Source organism: Micropterus dolomieu, linkage group LG08 (genome assembly GCF_021292245.1).
Source record: "Micropterus dolomieu isolate WLL.071019.BEF.003 ecotype Adirondacks linkage group LG08, ASM2129224v1, whole genome shotgun sequence".
In the NCBI taxonomy this organism is placed as follows: Eukaryota; Metazoa; Chordata; class Actinopteri; order Centrarchiformes; family Centrarchidae; genus Micropterus; species Micropterus dolomieu.
The window spans coordinates 16,313,476-16,331,274 of NC_060157.1; the positions used below are offsets into that span (position 1 = coordinate 16,313,476).

Below are 17,799 nucleotides of genomic sequence, written 5' to 3' on the forward strand. Positions count from 1 at the left end.
TTGTAATCACTGTACATGGCTGCAGTTATTGCCTTCCAGATGTCTCTCATCCTACACCGCAGTCTGACCACTCTAAAGAAAGCTCAGCTCCAGCTCTGATCAGCTGTGTAACTCATATCACTCAAATCAAAAACCTCACAGAGTTATTAGCCGGATAATAATAACAACAAATGCACCAATATACATTTACAGTTACAACTGCTGACTTACTTTTGCCGTTTTTCGCTGTTTTCAGTCCAAAAACAGCTGTTTTTTGTGTATAAAGATCGCACCAGGCCGCCATCTTGGTATTGTGCAATAGCTGAGCTGTGAGGTTTCGTTTCTCTCGTCAAAATGAAGGAGAGAAGACTTGTTGCTTTAGAACAGACGGTATTTACTGTTGTCTACTGGCTGACTCGTAGGAGCTACACAGACATCCAATATATCAAACAGCCCCATTGGATGTTCTGTTCTCAAGTTGTGGGCTTTTAAAATGGGTGCTTTTGGTCACAGGAATATTTATCAATATTCACAGTTTTTATCAATATTTCAATGTTTTGGAAGCTTTATGTTATTTGGAACATGGTTGTATGGCCAGAAATAGTGTTTTGAAGAAAACTCCCAATAAAAGTGAACATATAAACAGCAAATATGGCCAAAACATGGACATTCGCCTGGTATATTTTTGAAAAGTGTGTAATAACTGTTGTATATTAGTAACTCAAGCAAAACAACAGCCTAATTTCTACATAAAAAAGTAAACCTCTTCCTCCTCTTCTTCCTCGTCATCATCGTCGTCGTCGTCATCGTCATCGTCGTCATCATCGTCATCGTCATCGTCATCATCTTCTTCCTCCTCCTCCTCCTCCTCCTCCTCCTCCGCTTTCCCTTGATCCATCAGTCGCCGCTTTTCAGCATGAAGCTCCTTCAGTACTGCCATGAGAGAGCTAGTCTCCTCCTCCCCTTTTCCACGCTTCCTCCAGCCCATTAGGGGTGGCCCCAACCCTGCCTACAATAATACAATGATACAATAAATCACTGGCATGAAGGATCAAATCAACATACACCTAAACAGTCTTAGACCAGCATATAACATGGGTGAAGTGTTCTTTTTTGTCTTTATTTATTTAAAAAATGCATTTCTGTGATTGCATGGCAGAATCAAGTGCCATACTATTCTATATGCAGTGGCCTCCACTGTAGCTGCGTGCTTCCTCTTCCCCCAGGCACCTCTCTTGCTTCTACCAGCCTCCAGCTTCCTGAAATCAACTCCTTGATGCTCCCTCTCCTCCTTTGCTTCCACCTCGTCCTCACTCACTTCATCACCAATCACAATGCAGAGCAGAATTAAAGACATAAAGCAATAAAAAAAGTTAGTTTTTTTACTCTGCTGTATGAGCTAAATAACTTTTTTAGTTATTAAAGCATGTGTTTGTCAACATCATGCAGACATAACCAGGCAGCATTTCAAAGACAAAAACATTGTCTTACCAGCAGAGAGGGTTGCTCTTGAAACAGATGTCACTCCTCTATCAATTCCTGGTGGATGAACATCTGCTGTTCCTATTTCATGTGTCTCAGAAGAGGTTTCCAAGTATGCATCCATGTCCTGCAAAGAGTTTAGGCTTTGCCCGGGCAATACTGTGCCACATAGACAAATGAACACGATACATGTCCTTGGCATCTGCATTGTTGGATGTTTCCTTAATTTAAGTTGGAGAGACAGGTCCAAATTTTGTAGATCTTCAGGGTCAAAGCAAAGACAAAGCAAATCCACAGAAAGCTTTTGCCAAAGGGAAGAAACTTAAGGTGAGAGCTTACACGAGAGGATAAAAGTCCACAAAACCCGAGAATTTGAGATTATGGACGCTTATAGTGAAAGCCTTGATGCTGTTTCTCTGTTGTGAGGTGGCAAAAAGCAGTTCTAAGCCATGCTGCGCATGTCCCCAACTCAGAGTGATTGCTGAAATGAAGAAAGAGCAAGAGGGTGGGAAGAAATATCTAGGAGGTAGACAGGTCAAAAAAAAAAAAAACTCTTACATTGTTAATAAAGGCCCTTGTTCATCGTACCATGAAATACACAGACCCGCCCTGCTCCTCCTTGTCTCCTCACCCTTTCATAACTGTCTGCTCACACTAGGTGGAAAGCAGGGATTCGTGGAGAACATGAGGGATAGACCGGGAGCAAAAGATAGAAACTGGAACACAATAAGTTTCATACACCGGTGATAGATTCCAGTTGGACATTATTATGTGGGTTGGCACATGAGTTTGTGACCCACTGTCAGTTTTGTGTTTTTCCCCCTGAATGAATCAGACTGATCTGGGACATTTTCCAACAAGTAGACAGTTCAGGTCAGAGTCAGTCTTGTTGGCTAAAGCTCCAATCCCATCTATGTATGAAAACAAACACGACCTCTGAGAAACAAGCAATGAGCCCTTCTTTACATTCTGTACATACATACTGTCTGGATGCACATACACTGTGATGTTTCCACATGTACTCGTGTGTGTGTGTATGTGTAAGCACCACACTCACGTCAAGTCAAGCAGGTGCCACTGGCTGACTGCTGAGCCAAACCGGGATTTTCACTGTGGAGTGAAACCTGCTGACAGCCCCTCTTTATTTGCTCGGTAACCACACACACACACACACACACACACACACACACTAAATCTGTCAATATGTGTGTGCATGTTGTCATATACTGGACAGGCACTTCTTGTTATTAACAAGATCCACGGACAATCATTTCTGATTTTATCAAGGTCAATTTTATGTATTACATCCAGGTTTGCTTTTCTTCACCTGAAACTCAGCAGATGAGACCGAGACAACAGCAGAACCCAGACATATTCCAAATGGCACATAGGACAAGTTAACACTAAACACTGAAACACTCTTCATGTGCTCCTCCAAAGTAAACAGTGATGTGTCCAAATACCATGTATTTAAATCTGGACAGTAATCCACTGACCACACTCAACCCCTTTCTTGACCTCAGTCACACAGCCCACTTGATTAATAATTTCCACTGCAGAGGCTTGGGATTCATCCAACATAAATACTTCACCTTCTCTTCCAGGTCTAGTCACTCGGTTGAGGTTTTTTTTTTTTTCCAACCATCACTGCTGTGATCTGTCCTGTCTCTGCCATCTCAGCACTTTACTACCTTATTTTGTCACTCACAATAAACATGTCCTAGACAGTCCACTGCTATCTCTACAACACACATGATACAGGCCTTTTGGTTCTGATACTACTCCAGTACAGTGGTCCCAGTGGTGAAGCTGGGCCCCGTCTGACGACCCAGGGTTAGGGTTACAATTTAGGATTTATTCACGCACTTTTAAGACATTTACTGAAAGTTTTATTTTTACATGTTTATTTACAGTATTAAGCGTTGAAATGTATATTGTAATAGGCTGTATATTAACTTCTTGGGAGAAAACTGGTAGTTCTATGTAAAATCAGATGTTGAGCACCCCCATTTCACCAAAATTGCATGAGCCTTCATGTCGCTGCGAAGCTTCTGGTGCGTTCTATTCAACATGGGACGTCAGAATTTCCGAGGTCAAAGGTCAAAGTTTCAAAGGGAACGACCCCTTAAGTCGGAATCCAGACTTCGGAAGAATCGCACTACCCCGACTTCGTGATCCAAGATGGCTATCGGGGTATCAGTTAGTGAAAGCTCTAGTTTATACTGTTTTAGCACTTCTGTGTACGTGTCTCAGAAATGTTTGTACACAAAGTGCTGTCCAACAGCTGTATGTGGTCGTGTGGCTACAGTGTTTAGTATGAGTAAATACCCCACAATGCTGACAAAAAAAAAACAAAAAAAAACCAACCAGCGTATCAAGAGCTAGCCTGGCTAGTTGTAAACAACGGCTGGCTGAGGAGGTTTTCCGACTTGTTAACTTGAACGCCTTCAACTCGGGTGTAACGTCTTTCCCAGCTCCGAGGTAAATGGACAGTCGAGTCAGGCTCCGCCCATCAAGTCTTTGACTAGTGGGAGTCTGCCCTACTTAAAACCCACTTAATGTCAACCTCATGGTGGCACAAATGTTGCAAGGTCAGGGGAATCCCTCTCGAAGTCAGACACATTTCACAGACACTGTCAAGTCAGCGGATTAAAGTAGGTAGAATTCATTACCTGGGAAGCACACACACACACACACACACACACACACACACACTAATTTGGCATTACTCCTTCCAGTACATGTTTCACTGGATAAAGTGAAAAGATCAGCAGTATGACCCATTGTGGCACCATATCAGAAGTCCATGAATTACAAGTCATCCAATAATTGACATTTTAGCGTGGCCCAAGTAACACTGGCACCTGTACACCACACTAGTCAGCTGAAAAGGAAAGGGGGGGGGGGGGAATAAAAAAGATACACAAAAAAACCCCACACCATTACACTGTGTTAATCATTTAATTCAGCACAACACAGCTATGACAGGATTACACTGGTGACCTGGAACACCAGTAACAGTATACGATGCTCATGTGGCCAGGAATCATTAAGAGGAATGCTCAAACAGTTCATAACTACATAGGTTTAACTTCTCTCACTGGGTCTGAAGAGAATTCTCTACCAGAACTAAAAGCTGACTGAACTACAAAAATGATCTAGAACAGATTTATGGATGAACAGTAACAGTGCTTAGAAAAAGCAGTGACAAGACATGAGGCATGGTGGTCAGGAATGTGAAGTGAATGTAGGAACGCAGTTCATAGTGGATCAGAACCTGCACAGGCTGCTGGTATGACAGGTTTTAGTCTAATGCTGACATTTACAGTAATAAGTGACACTTCTGTCTGAGCCACACGCAAAACACCATTTTGAAGACAAAAAGTATACAAACCAAAAAAAAAAAAAAAAAGAAGGAATGTTGCAGAATAGACCCCATCGGGAGAAGAGGGTACTACAAGGTGCACACGGGGGAGTAATATTAACACTTCACTCCCATCTCTCCACATCTGCGATACTAATACAGGGTTAGCACACTGCACTCGAGTCAAAACCACAAGATGGCACAGAAGTTCACAGGTCTTCACGTGATCATGCCAGGTAGCTGCAAGTTGGGTAGAAAGTTGGTTGTGATGCAACAAGCGGGAAACCAGGCGCAGTTCTTAGTTTGCAAAGGTCTTACGCACGGCGCTGGCAATGTGCTTGGCGCTGATGCCGAAGATGTCGAGCAGCTCTTGGGGCTTTCCACTGCGAGGAACGCCGCTCACTGCCAGCCGGGTCACAATAATACCAGGCTCCTGGCCCACTGCTGACAGCACTGCTTCGCCAAGACCACCTGGAGAGGGGAGACAGAACAGCAATGCGTCACATAATGCTGGTGATAAAAGCCAATTCTTTTATTAGCACAGCAGAAACCAGTCAGTTCAAATCACTAACAGGTTAGAGGTGTACAATACATGGTTTCAGCATCTACACTACAATGTGCTATAATCACATTGCAGGATGCATGTCAAGTCGACACTTCAGGTTAGAACTTTTTGCTGCTTGATACAGAAGGAAACACATTGTCCTCATTTTACATAACTCATCTATAAAGTCTGATATAAGGGTTCTTTGATACAGAGTGATCAGATCCTGATATGCCGTGGTGAAGGGGTGCACTTCAGTTTATCGAACCACCAAAGTAGGCTCAACAACCCCACCAAAACTGCTTGATTTGGTTGTTTGATTAACTGATCATGTGCAACCCATCACCAGAGCACACAGTGAATCGATCGCTTTGATGAGATGACTGAGTGCGTGTATTCTGTTACCAGTGGCACCTTGTCCCAGTACTGGTTAAAAGTTCTCTCTCCATTTGGCCATGTCTGTCAGAATTGCATACAAGCAGATTTCTGCTGGGGTGGCAGAGGGCTGAACCAACTGTCACACACAGGCAACTACCCACCCTCCTTGTAGTGGTCCTCCACAGTGATGATCTGTCCACCTGTGGCTCTTGCACTGGCCAGAATGGTAGAGGCATCCAGGGGCTTGATGGTGAATGGGTCAATTACACGGATGTTCTTCCCTATAGGAATTCATTAAGTTGGAGATGTTCATTAGGCCACAAGTTAACTGAGCAGCTCCCTGAATTGCCCCCCCCCCCACACACACACACACATTGGGGCTGGTGGTTATGAAACATAGGCCTTGACACCTACATCTATCCACTAGAGGGCAATGCGAGTTTACCTTCACTGGCCAGCATGTCAGCGGCAGCAAGGGCCTCGTGCAGAGTGACACCAGCTCCGATCACAGTCACCTGATCATTGTCAGACTGGCGCACCACCTGGTGAAGTACAGACAATTTTCTATATAAATTTTTCCTGGTGTCCATTTCCCATCTCTTTGTTGCTAAAGGCTACTTCATGAAAAAAGGATTAGTGCGTCTCAAATCACAGCACTGATCATTACCTTGGCTACACCCACTTCAAACTTCTCATCTGGAGAGTAGAGGACTGCAGTGTCTGGTCTACTGGTGCGGATGAAACAGATACCCTAAGAATATAGAGGCATTAGTTAAAACATAGGAATGTAACACATTGTCAAGGCAGTTTACTGGACATACCACAAGGTGGCCTACCAACCTTTGTGTTGGCTGATAGCTCCACAGCTCTTTCTGTGGACACTGCATCACTGGGGTAAAACAGAGTGCATGTTGGAATAGCACGGAACATGGCCAAGTCTTCTAGGGCCATCTGGGAAGGACCATCCTCACCTGAAAGCAGAGTAAAATCAGTGAGTGGCAGGACACACAGAAAACTTGCGACTCTGCAGCAGAGAGCTTACCGATGGAGACTCCACAGTGGGACCCTACCAGGTTCACATTTGACTGGGAGATGGCTCCCATACGGATCTGGTCATAGGCTCTGGAGAAGAAGGCAGCAAACGTGCTGGCAAATGAAACTGTGCGGTCACGGGTGGCACAGCCAATGGCCACTCCTACCTGCAGCAACAAGCAAACATATCAGTTTTAATGACAGTGGTCATAAGCAAAGGTGCGGTAAACTAGTCACAAGTGACAAATAGCAGTTAAAGGCTGGGATTGTCATGCTAGAGAATGAATACCAACAGGTTAGGACTAATTTGGTGCAGATTATGGTAGTGAAGAGTGTAGAGAAAGACCATTTTATCCCTCTTCTATAAGATGGGAGTTAATGTCCAACATCTCCAACTGCAGCATTTAAATAACCTGGTAAGACAAGATATATTGTGCACCATGTTCTGTTCAGCGATGAAGCACTCAATGTATCGTTCAGGGAAGGCCTTCTTGAAGATCTCGGAGAAGGTGGAGTTTTTGGTGTCTCCATCAAGGGCCACCACTCTCTTGCTTGCCTGGCCCAGCTTGGCCAGTGCCACGCCGTATGCGCGCCTTGTTGCCATCTGACAGCGCAGGAAAGAAGTGTAAATAAATGAAGTTAAATACCACAATATTCTACATCTAGGTTAAAAATGTCTCTGGTGCAGATATCAGTATAGGTCAAGGCAGCCACCCACTAAAAACACAAGACTTAAACAGTAAACTTGAACAGACTAAGCATTCACTGACCATTGACAGGGCAACACAAACACACCTTATCTCCCTTTTTGTATTCTGGAGGTGATGGCAGTGAAATGACACTAAGGTCTGCAGGTGCTGTGTCATCTTTGGGCAGCTCAGGGCACAGGGTCTTGTTGGGGACCTGGATCAAAGCCTGCAGGTCATTGAGGAGTTCATCCACCTTGTCCTTGGGGATGGGCTTTCCGTGCCAGTTTTCAAGATCCTCAATATCTACAGCCAAGGAAAAAAGGTTTCTCTACCATCTCAAATTCAGATAGAATAAAATTGTTCAGTAAATACAATATTCACCATATGAAAACTTCTTACTTTTGAGTCCTTTGCCTTTAAAGGTCTTTGCTACAATGCAAGTGGGTTTGTCCTTGACCTGCTGAGCTTGCCAGAAAGCTTTGCACAGCTCCTCCACATCATGTCCATCCACAACATATGTGTTCCACCTACACAAACAAAAAAACCAAACCCACACACAGCACAACAAAATACAGAGGCACATTAACTTAATAGAAAATCCAACAAGCTTGTGACAAACAGATGAGCAAGAAGTGGCCAAGTGAGATGTTAACCCAAGAAGTTTCAGAATAAATGAAGCAATCACTTATGTTTCCTAGTAAATAGTGGAGGAATGGCAAGTTTGGTACTGACCCGAACGCTTCACAGCGCTTGCGGTAGGTGTCCATGTCGTGCTTCAGGGGTGCAGCCTCACTCTGACCGAGCCGGTTGACATCAATTATTGCCACCAAGTTATCCAGCTTGTAGTAGGAGGCAAAGGCCATGGCCTCCCAAACTGAGCCCTCTGAACACTCCCCATCACCCATCATGCAGTATACACGGTAACTATAACACAATGTAGAAAGGGGAAAATGGGACATATTGGTGTTGTCCTTCCAACAACTGTCACTGCATAGTGAAAATAGTCTGCTGAGTTGAGGTTTGAGTTTGACTAGATAAGGGAAAGTTTAAAAAATAAAAAAAAATAAGTCACTCAATAAGACTGCAGAAACAATTGATTGTGTCTATGCAGCAGAGTAAAACCTACCTTAGTTTCCACATGTGACTCAAAATAAGCAAGTATTATCTGCAATGAACATTTATTCCAATGGACAGATTTGTGAATACATTTGAGTTGCTAGTCTCAGAGAGCAATAAATCCTTCAGTAATATTTTAACTACCTTTAGTGTTACTGTTGCAGCAGTGCAGACACCTGTTGGCCTAAAAGTTTCATATCAGTTAGGGACAAAAATTGTCACCGTTATCAGCATTGTGCTTTTAAAAACACCACACGATAGAAAGTGTTCAGGAAGTACAGACACACTGAAATCATTTCACAAGTTCTATATTGAAAACCAAACAAAATTAGCAGCGCCGTGCACCTTTTATATGCATAAACATTAAACAAGCCAATACCTTATGTAAACATTTAAAACCACCACAATGCGCATTATTATATATTAAAGTTATAAAGTAATGCAATGACCCCTTGCACAGATTTGCATCATTCAAGTTAATCTTAAGACAATACTGAACAGGGGGACATCTTGTATAGCAGTCTATAGTGTTTGTCCTTTTAGAACACTTAAAAACCAATTTGAAATGAAAAAAAATCGTTTGGTGACTGAACTAGGTATGCAGTTATGTGCAGTGGACTAAGTTTGCAGACACACGCAGCAGCACACCACATGAAGTGTTTTTACAAGACTAGGTCATACGGCTCAATGACGAAAAACAAAATAATCACCAAACACACACCCCCGACAATAACCTAATGGCGATTTAGACCAATTTGCAATTGCAAAACGATTTGATATTGGGAGTGAACATTTACATAATTTCTCATTGAAAAACAATCAAATGATTAGTGTGCGATTTTTGCAGGGATCTGTACCAAACAAAGGCGTTTTCTTAAGTAGAATTTGATGTGTAGACCAGGACGTCACTGCAGAACAATGTTTACTGTAAATGGTATTTCATACATTTGGCCTTTAACATTGCACCTCCCGAGATTTGAAGATTGCAGTAGGTCATACTGCAACTTCGATTAATTGTTCAGCTCTAGTAGGCAACACTGCAAGCCTCAGTTTACAAGCCATTAGCAAGTCAAACGCTGCACTCTAGTCCCCACATCATGCACAGAGTTAAAGTTAACTTAGCTTTCACTTGCTATGAATCAATTGTCCATGATCAAGTCTTCTTGTGCACTTTTATTAAAAAAAATAAATAAAAACCCGACACCAAAATACAACCACACTTCAGACAGGCTGGGGGACCCCCCCCAAAAAAAAAAAAATAAAAAAAAAAAACCCCCAAAGATGTTTTCACTGACCGAAAACAAATCTAAGGTGCTTGCTATTATGATGCTACTGTGAGCTATTCGGGGGGGGGGGACACAAACATGATTATAATGATAAAGAAAATCATGAAACTAGTAGCCATTTCATCTAAAAGATTTGTGTATTGGGCACCACTTTTAATTAAAAAAAAAAAATTAAAAATGGATAATTTAAAAGCTGTTCCTCACCTACTAGTCAAGGCAATACACACCTGTTAAATGATATTTCTCTTTCTCTACAGAAACACTCCAGTATAGAAAACCCCAGCCTTTAAGTTATCTACTTTCAAAATGTAATGCACTGTATTAACAATGCTCCAAGATCAATGCTGAAAACTGACAAATGTTCCCGATCACCATAAACCAGTTTTAAAAGGCAGGATTATTTAAGTTGTTGAGCGTCTTAATGACTCTACAGTTTGTAGATACTTACCTTGATTTGTCAAAGTGTTTTCCAGTATAGGCCATCCCACATGCAGCGCCGAGACCCTGTCCCAGAGATCCTGTAGCCACATCAACAAACTCCAGTTTCTGGTGGACAGAAAAGGACAGGGGTTATGCTAGATACAAGTGACTATTCTTTTTGTCAAAAGGACACCAGTAAGAACTTTCAGATTTGACTCACTGGTGTGGGGTGTCCCTCAAGGTCACAGTCAATCTTGCGCAGGTTGACCAGATCAGACTCCTTCACGAAACCTGCCTCTGCCCAGGCAGCATACAGGACAGGTGCAGCATGACCCTAGAGACAGGGGGTCAGGATGTTACCAAATCTCAGGTGTGCTGACCAACTGAAGTATATCAATTTCTCTCAAACAAAAATGTGTGCCAACCTTTGAGAGCACAAAGCGGTCATTGCACTGGTTGCGAGGGTCATCTGCTTTATAGCGCATGGTGTGGAAGAAGAGCACAGACATGAGCTCTGCTGCACTGCAGCATGATGTGGGGTGACTGGGGAGAGAACATATACAGCCTGTTTACAGTTCAAAGTAAAAACCTTTAAAGAAATTAAAGTCCACACACCATGCACATACATGCATGTGTTGCTACATTCAGGAGTCCTTAAACTTTGTTTTAGTGTGACAATAAGAACCACTTATGTACAACAAATCGGTCATTCCAAAAAAACTTGCCAAGCAAAGACCCTTTTAAAGAGAGCCTCCTATTTTGGGATTAGGAATACCACTCGTCAAGAGATTGTTAATCGGTAACACTGTCACTTCAGTTATGTTGCCACAGTCCAGAACCCTTATAAAAACAATAAGCAAACTTGTGAAACTGTTAGTTGCTGCATAGAGGTCCGAGTATTGTAATAGACATCTTTAGAAATCCCATGTTACTCAATAGCATCTCAGCTTCCCTATGTGGGTTAAGATAAAGGGCATCATTTCAACCATGCTGAGAACACAGTTATCTTATTCAACCACACACAGTCACTGTTACATTTTAAAATAAAAAAAACCAAACAAAAACCTAGTGCTCCGTTTACCCCTTGTCCTTCTGTTCAGCGATAATGACCTGCTGAGAAATAAACTAATGTCACAAAGCCATAACAAAAAGCAATCAGAACCTCAAGTGTAGAGTTCCATTATCTGTCAAATAATGAGGAACAATGTGTCAAAACCCAAAGACATCCTCTGTTGAGGGAGAGCAGCATCACAACATCAGCTCACACAAAATTATTCATCCATTTCCTTGACAGTTGAAAAGAAAGACGAAAACAGGTTTTCCAAAAAACAAAACCTTTGTGTGAGGGGGTGGGGTGCACTTAAGTGAGGATGCAACAAATATAATTCAAACTGTGTTGGTGACATTCTAATGCGACAGATGATAGCTAAGATCTTAAGTGCATTTTTAAAAAGCAGGTTTATGTTTCTCCACTGTATTCTGGTTTATATTCTGGATGCTAAAAAAAAAAGTTACAGAAACATGTTTGCCAACAAGCTAAATAGCAGGGAGAAAAGGTTTCAGTACAAAACCTCTTAAACCACTTTCACAGATAAGCATGACAGTTTGTGTGACTTTCAAATTTCATACAGAGATGTAGACATTACGTTAGTCTTAATATAGGGTGACCAGACGTCCGTTTTGTGGGGACAGTTCCCAGTTTTGGTGGCCTGTCTGTAGCCGTCCCCGGAAATGCCCCCGTTTGTTAATCATAGACTGTAAAGCATTAACAGACCTGAAATCAGATTGTACGTGGCCAGAAAGACTGGACAGCAGAGAATACAGGTGTCGTGCTGAAAACTGATTCGATGCACACAAGCATAACGTGCAAAACATCACTTTGTCCGTGGTCTAGCAAAAGCATGTCTGTGATACTTTAATTTTCTTTTAACTGAATAATCAGTTGTGGCCAAATAAGTGTTGGCAGTTTATAGCCTAACCAGGCATGACATTTAGCCTATGTGACCACAGGCAATAAAAGCATGTTGTTGCCAGTGGAATGTTTGGTAGCCCTATGTCCAAAATCCTTGTTTATATTTGGAAAACAAAATGAAGCTGATAACATAACTTACTGCTGAGTTATATATAAAATAAAGACAAGATCTATTTTGCAATTATCCTTATGACTGTAGTCTTTAACTTGCTGTGTGTACCAACCAATCCAGTCCTTACCTGTTGAAATACCTTTGAATGGCCAATAAAACCCATGTAATGCAGTATTCCACTTGCCAGAAAGTGACTTATTGACTGAAGGTAGATTCTGCCTCAAAATAACTATTTCCTTCAGAAGAGTTATATTTGACAGATTATAAAACCGAAATTGCCCCCCTTTATTTCATATAATTTTTTTAAGTGGCATACTGACCACGAAACCAAAAATGTCGCCGGTTTTCATTTCAGAAATCTGGTCCCTTTATCATAATCCTGACAGAATACTAGGATGGCAAAGGGCAGCCATAATACCGTCTAGCTCACAGTTATAAAGTTACACACCACAAAAGAAAACGTTGTCAACCATTGTCACTTTCACATTGGATGAAGACATCTGCTTGCCAAACATCTTCTGGGAAGTCTGGCAGGATGAAGCAATACCTCAGGTGCCGTTTTAAGGTAGTCATACTTGACACAGATTTCCTGACAGCAAATCAACTGATTTGACTTGTCCTTCTGTCTGGCATTTTAGGACGTAGTCGCAACTTTAAAGTATGCGCGTCAAACTGGCCACGAGATTTCCATTATCGTGCGAGTAAGTTAACGTTTCTGATTAGCTAACGTTAGCTATTAAAAGCAGACCGGTGGTAAAGACTAGCGTTACGTGTGATCTAGCGACCTAATACCATTAACGGAGTCAGTGGGGGTGGATCCACAGCTAGCTTGGATAGACCCTGACCTTACGATAGAGACGCTGCTTTTGGTTTTCAGACATGTCGGAGTCTAAAAAAAAAAAACAATGTCCACAAATAGTTAGCTTATGCCAGTCTCAGCGTAGACTGTAGACGCAGATAAACTTAGCCCACAAAGTAACTTAAAACCTTTCAGTTTGAATATATTACTTGCTAGCTGTCGGCTGGAGCTAATTTTGTCACCGCGTGAAGATAATCTGCAGCACGTGCACCCGGGCCCCGCAGGTGAAACGTGCGTCTGCTCGAGTAACGTAATAACGTACACATTTCTTTCTTATTATAACCGTGTGATAGTTAATAACTCCATCCGACTAAACTTTAAATAACTCACCCAGAGTTTGAGGCGCATGTTGCCTTAATGGAGTGGATCCTGAGCTTGTTAGCGACGTCTTTAAGCCCCTGCAGAGTTTTCTCGTCGGGCTTGTGGTAGCTAGTCATGGTTTCTGGATTCAGAACGGCGTCCGCTACAAAAAATAATGTTGGTTACTTCAATCACACAGCTGCTTCCCGGTGTTGGAAGTTCAATGCTACGCCGCTGCTAGCCGTCTGCTTCAAGCACAACCGAGGGAGGAGGAACATGCGTGAGGAAGGGGATTTATGTCTCCTCTAACACAGCCACTCCCACCTGATCCAACCATTGGAGGAACAGATGTGGTGCAAGTTGCGCAGGAGATGCTGCTTGCACATATCCTTCTCAGCTCATGAAAGATACAGAACTAAGGCCACTTCGTTTGTATGATATAATATTTTTTTTCATGACCATGTGACCAATAGATTGTGGATTTAAAACACGAGGATCGTTACAAGTAGCCACAATGTGGGGAACTATAAGTAGTTGTATGGCCTCGTTGTGAAATGATCAGGAAATACAAGGGCAGAAACTGAACCCACCACTTTGAAGACTTTAATAAATTGTACAATCTTTTCAGTGAGGTGGGCTGTTGACTTTGTGATTGTGGCAACAGTGTGATGGTGAGATGTGGAGATTTTATTGACAACTTCAGATTACTACTAATAAACAGAAAACAACTGCATTATTCGATACAATGTGCAGGCTTTGGTCGACAGTAAAATCCAGTATATAGTTGATTTTCCATCCAACTCATGTCACTGTCCCTTTAAAGCCACAGTTGGATGGCTGCCAACAGGGAAATGGTGGCAGATTTTGCCCTCTCATCCTTACTCAGGGAAACACAACAGTTTGGCTGGCAACAAAAGGTTCAAATACTCCCTCATTTCTTATTCCTTAGTCACTGACACATTGCTTTGTTGCTCCAGCTGATTGTCTGCATTTGTACATGTAAGCCTCTCAGAAATAAACATTTTCTAAACTTTTATTGTCGAAAAAAATAGGCTTTAATAGTGTAAGAACATGACACAAGCAACACAAATTTACACATTTACGGATGATACACGTCATACAAGACACTCTATAGGCAAAAAGGTATACAATACATTTCATTCAACACTGTCACATTCACCCGCCTAGACACACCAAACCCGTTTTCAAGGAAGCCAAACACTTCCTCGTATTGGCCATCATTACAAATCTTATGGCAGAGATATTTCCTCTTCTTTAAGTTCCTGAAATGGCATACATGTCATTAGAGCTACCAGCAAAGGAGCAGTTTTTGTCTCAATATGCCACAGAGAGAAAGTTACTGAGCTTTACCTTGATTCTCTCCAGTGCCTCAGTCCGTTCCTCAGGGGAGACAAGATCTTTGTCAAGTCGCTCCAGATTGGGCAGGAGAACTAGTACACTCAGCCGGTAGTCGTTCGTTTCCACCAGAGGATTCTCGGAGAGGACCAAAGCTCGCAGAGTTTTTGACACAAGCCCGAGGCATTTCAGGGCATTCTCGTATAAAATGGCGTTGCCTCTAAAGGAGAGAGACACAGATCTAAGTGTATGGGATATATAATCTGGGGTATATAATTGTATTTGGTGTTTTACCAAATTGGTAATGGGAACCACTGTTACGACTATGATCTGTCCTGTTGTGATACAACTGTGTACCTGACATTGAGGTATTGGAGACACTTCATGTTGGGGCTGAGGCCTTCCAGAGTATCGAGCTGGTTGTCTCGAAGGTGAAAAGTGGTGAGGTGCTCTAACCTCTCTAAACCCTTCAGGTGTTTGATAACGTTTTGGGCCTGAACACAGGGCAAGATAGTTACAGGCAGTTATTACATGGGCTTACTACCCATGTGTTGGTGTTCATGGATCAATTTCTTCAAGCGTGTTAGTGCTATTCACCACATCAGAATACGTTTATTACCAGATATAATTGCCGCAGGTTTGGAAGGTTGATGCCATCAATGGAATCCAAGTGGTTTCCCCTCAGCTCTAGTGTCACCAGGTTGGCAAAACAGCCACCCTGAAGACCATTCACTGTCTTTAAACCATTACCTGCCAGAGACGTTCCAAAATGTCATTAAAGGCCTTTCCAAAAAATGGAGATTAGATACCAGATATTTGATTACAATATTGCTGATGGATAACAGTTTGTTAATCCCAAGACTGACATATGGGATAGTAAACCCTCTTCTGATCAAATTAACTTTTCTTATGTCTTATCACTTTCTTGAATTACCTCTCAACTCTGGGCTAGCTTAATACATCATCAGTCGTACGCATAGAATCACAGAAACACCACTTATCCTGACATGAAACAAACAAACCAACCTGTAAGATTTAGGCTCTCCAAGGCAGGCCCGACCAGGCCATCCAGGTCAGTTAGCCGGTTCGCTGCCATGCTCAGCCACTGTAGGTAGGTCAACTGAGTGAAAGGTTGCCCTTTGAAACATGCCACAGCATTGCAGTCAACCTACAGAAGAGTTGCATTCAAGATTTACCATCAGTTAGAGTGAATGATACTGACAGCACCCAGAGATGTCCTTTTCTAAATGAATAAAGAAGTGAGATCCTTGCCTTCAGCCAGAGCAGCTGGGTCAGAGAGGCCAGAGGAGAAAGATCAGTAAGGTGGTTGTTGGAAACATCCAGAAAACGTAGGTGAATAAAGCTGCTGACTGCAGTTATGTCACTCAGTCCACTGCGGAGTACAGTGACGACAAAGTGAAAATTAGTATAAAATCAAAGTTTAACTTGGACTTAAAGTTACAGGGCAATGGCAGCCAATTTTGATTTGCATGTATTTTTGTCCCCTTACTTGTCTTTAAGGTCCAGTTTGACAAATGCATGTCCAAGTCCATTTCCTGTTCTGCACAGTAATGAGAGCCCCTGACTTATGGTTTCTTGGGTCAAATAGCAAACCTGGACCTGTGAGAACATATCAAATGATTATGTGTGCAACCTGTTGGTGGTACTCACAAGGGATGTACAGGACCCCACACATGCCTATTTTATTGTTAGTTTGTTGTTAGCCTCATCTAAGGCTAACAAAAAAGGATAGACGATGTCCTGTGCTGTAAAGATTGCAAAACACAGGTAAATTTAAACATTGGGCTAACGTTAAATAAATAAAATTGACTTGACTTCAGAGAAAGCCTTCAGTGTCAAAATGATCTCTTAAATAGCATTTATATGTTAAAGTGTCCACACAACAGTTAAGGCAATGCAGTCCCCTTCTAGAGGCCACATCCATGTAATGTTTTGGGTTAGGTGGCACACACTCACAATTTTTCATCATTTCATGACATTTGACATGTAACCTAGAGCTTTCTGAGGCCTTGGGGATAAAGGTTAATCAACACTTGCTCCAGGTAAGTTAATGGAATGAGAGCTGGGAGACATTTAAGGGAAAAGAAGATTGACTTTCTACAAGTTAACGTTAACTTACTAGCTAAAACATATCCAACATGGATAAGACGCATGCCTTTGGTGTGAGAGATCCGGCTTTGAAGACCCCTGGGAAAGACACTTGCTCCAAAGGCGTGTGACCTCTTGACACGTATGGCAATTGTTGAGTCGCTTTGGATAAAGGCGTTATCTAAATGAACACATGTAATATAAAACCGCCATCCTGTGGTTGTACGCTCTCGGGACAAATAGTTATGGTAATGGGACAATTCGCTATCTATATTTCTTCAGAAGTAACTGTAATACCTTCTCGTTCTCTTCGACTCCTTCTAGGTGCGTTTCTTCCTCTCCCTCGAAGTCCGACAAAACTGCATCTTCATCTATCTCCGACATATTTGTCAATTCGGCTTATGTTGTCACCGCGTGAACATAAAATTACCAAGTCGGTGCAGCGGGAACAGTTGATAGCTGAAAAGTAGTAAACGTTAGTCCAACTGCGCTGAGTTTAATTAACGCGGTAGAAGTGACTAACAAAGCTAGTTAGTAGCCTAACATATGTTTATGAGACCGGCCTGCTAAGTTACAGATAGTTAGCTTGATAACCTGTTCAACTTTGTAACTTTAACGTTACATTATAACAATTATAAAGACAGAGAAATGTACATTTAGCGGTAGAGGTTAGCTAGTGTTAACTCTTTGATAAAGCTACCCGCAGTTTGACGATCCCCTCGAGCATACCAACAACCACGTTTGTTGATGTTGCCATGGAAACTCAACGACAGGTGTTTCGAGGCCATGGGGCAAACAAAC

General features: G+C 42.2%; 2 protein-coding genes across 3 annotated transcripts; both read right to left on the minus strand.

Moving 5' to 3' along the window:
- Positions 1-4,408: 4,408 nt before the first annotated feature.
- tktb (transketolase b) lies at positions 4,409-13,816 on the minus strand. Its single transcript, XM_046056207.1, has 14 exons — positions 13,564-13,816; positions 10,716-10,833; positions 10,511-10,624; positions 10,319-10,416; positions 8,201-8,392; positions 7,868-7,995; positions 7,575-7,771; positions 7,219-7,383; positions 6,790-6,946; positions 6,588-6,718; positions 6,415-6,498; positions 6,193-6,289; positions 5,909-6,028; positions 4,409-5,296 (listed from the first exon to the last, which is right to left on the minus strand). The coding sequence occupies exons 1-14, from the start codon at positions 13,668-13,670 to the stop codon at positions 5,124-5,126; spliced, it is 1,881 nt and encodes a 626-aa protein (XP_045912163.1). The 5' UTR covers positions 13,671-13,816; the 3' UTR covers positions 4,409-5,123.
- Positions 13,817-14,122: 306 nt separating this feature from the next.
- On the minus strand, positions 14,123-17,792 carry lrrc23 (leucine rich repeat containing 23). 2 transcript variants are annotated; one of them, XM_046056210.1, is made up of 10 exons: positions 17,699-17,792; positions 17,296-17,457; positions 17,066-17,179; positions 16,400-16,509; positions 16,162-16,282; positions 15,916-16,057; positions 15,509-15,639; positions 15,247-15,383; positions 14,905-15,109; positions 14,123-14,816 (listed from the first exon to the last, which is right to left on the minus strand). In XM_046056210.1, exons 2-10 carry the CDS (start codon positions 17,380-17,382, stop codon positions 14,784-14,786), a joined length of 1,080 nt encoding a protein of 359 aa, XP_045912166.1. In that variant the 5' UTR covers positions 17,383-17,457; positions 17,699-17,792; the 3' UTR covers positions 14,123-14,783. The 2 variants fall into 2 exon arrangements, with proteins under 2 accessions (XP_045912166.1, XP_045912167.1); XM_046056211.1 differs by lacking the exons at positions 17,066-17,179; positions 17,699-17,792 and having other exon boundaries at positions 17,296-17,691.
- Positions 17,793-17,799: the final 7 nt, after the last annotated feature.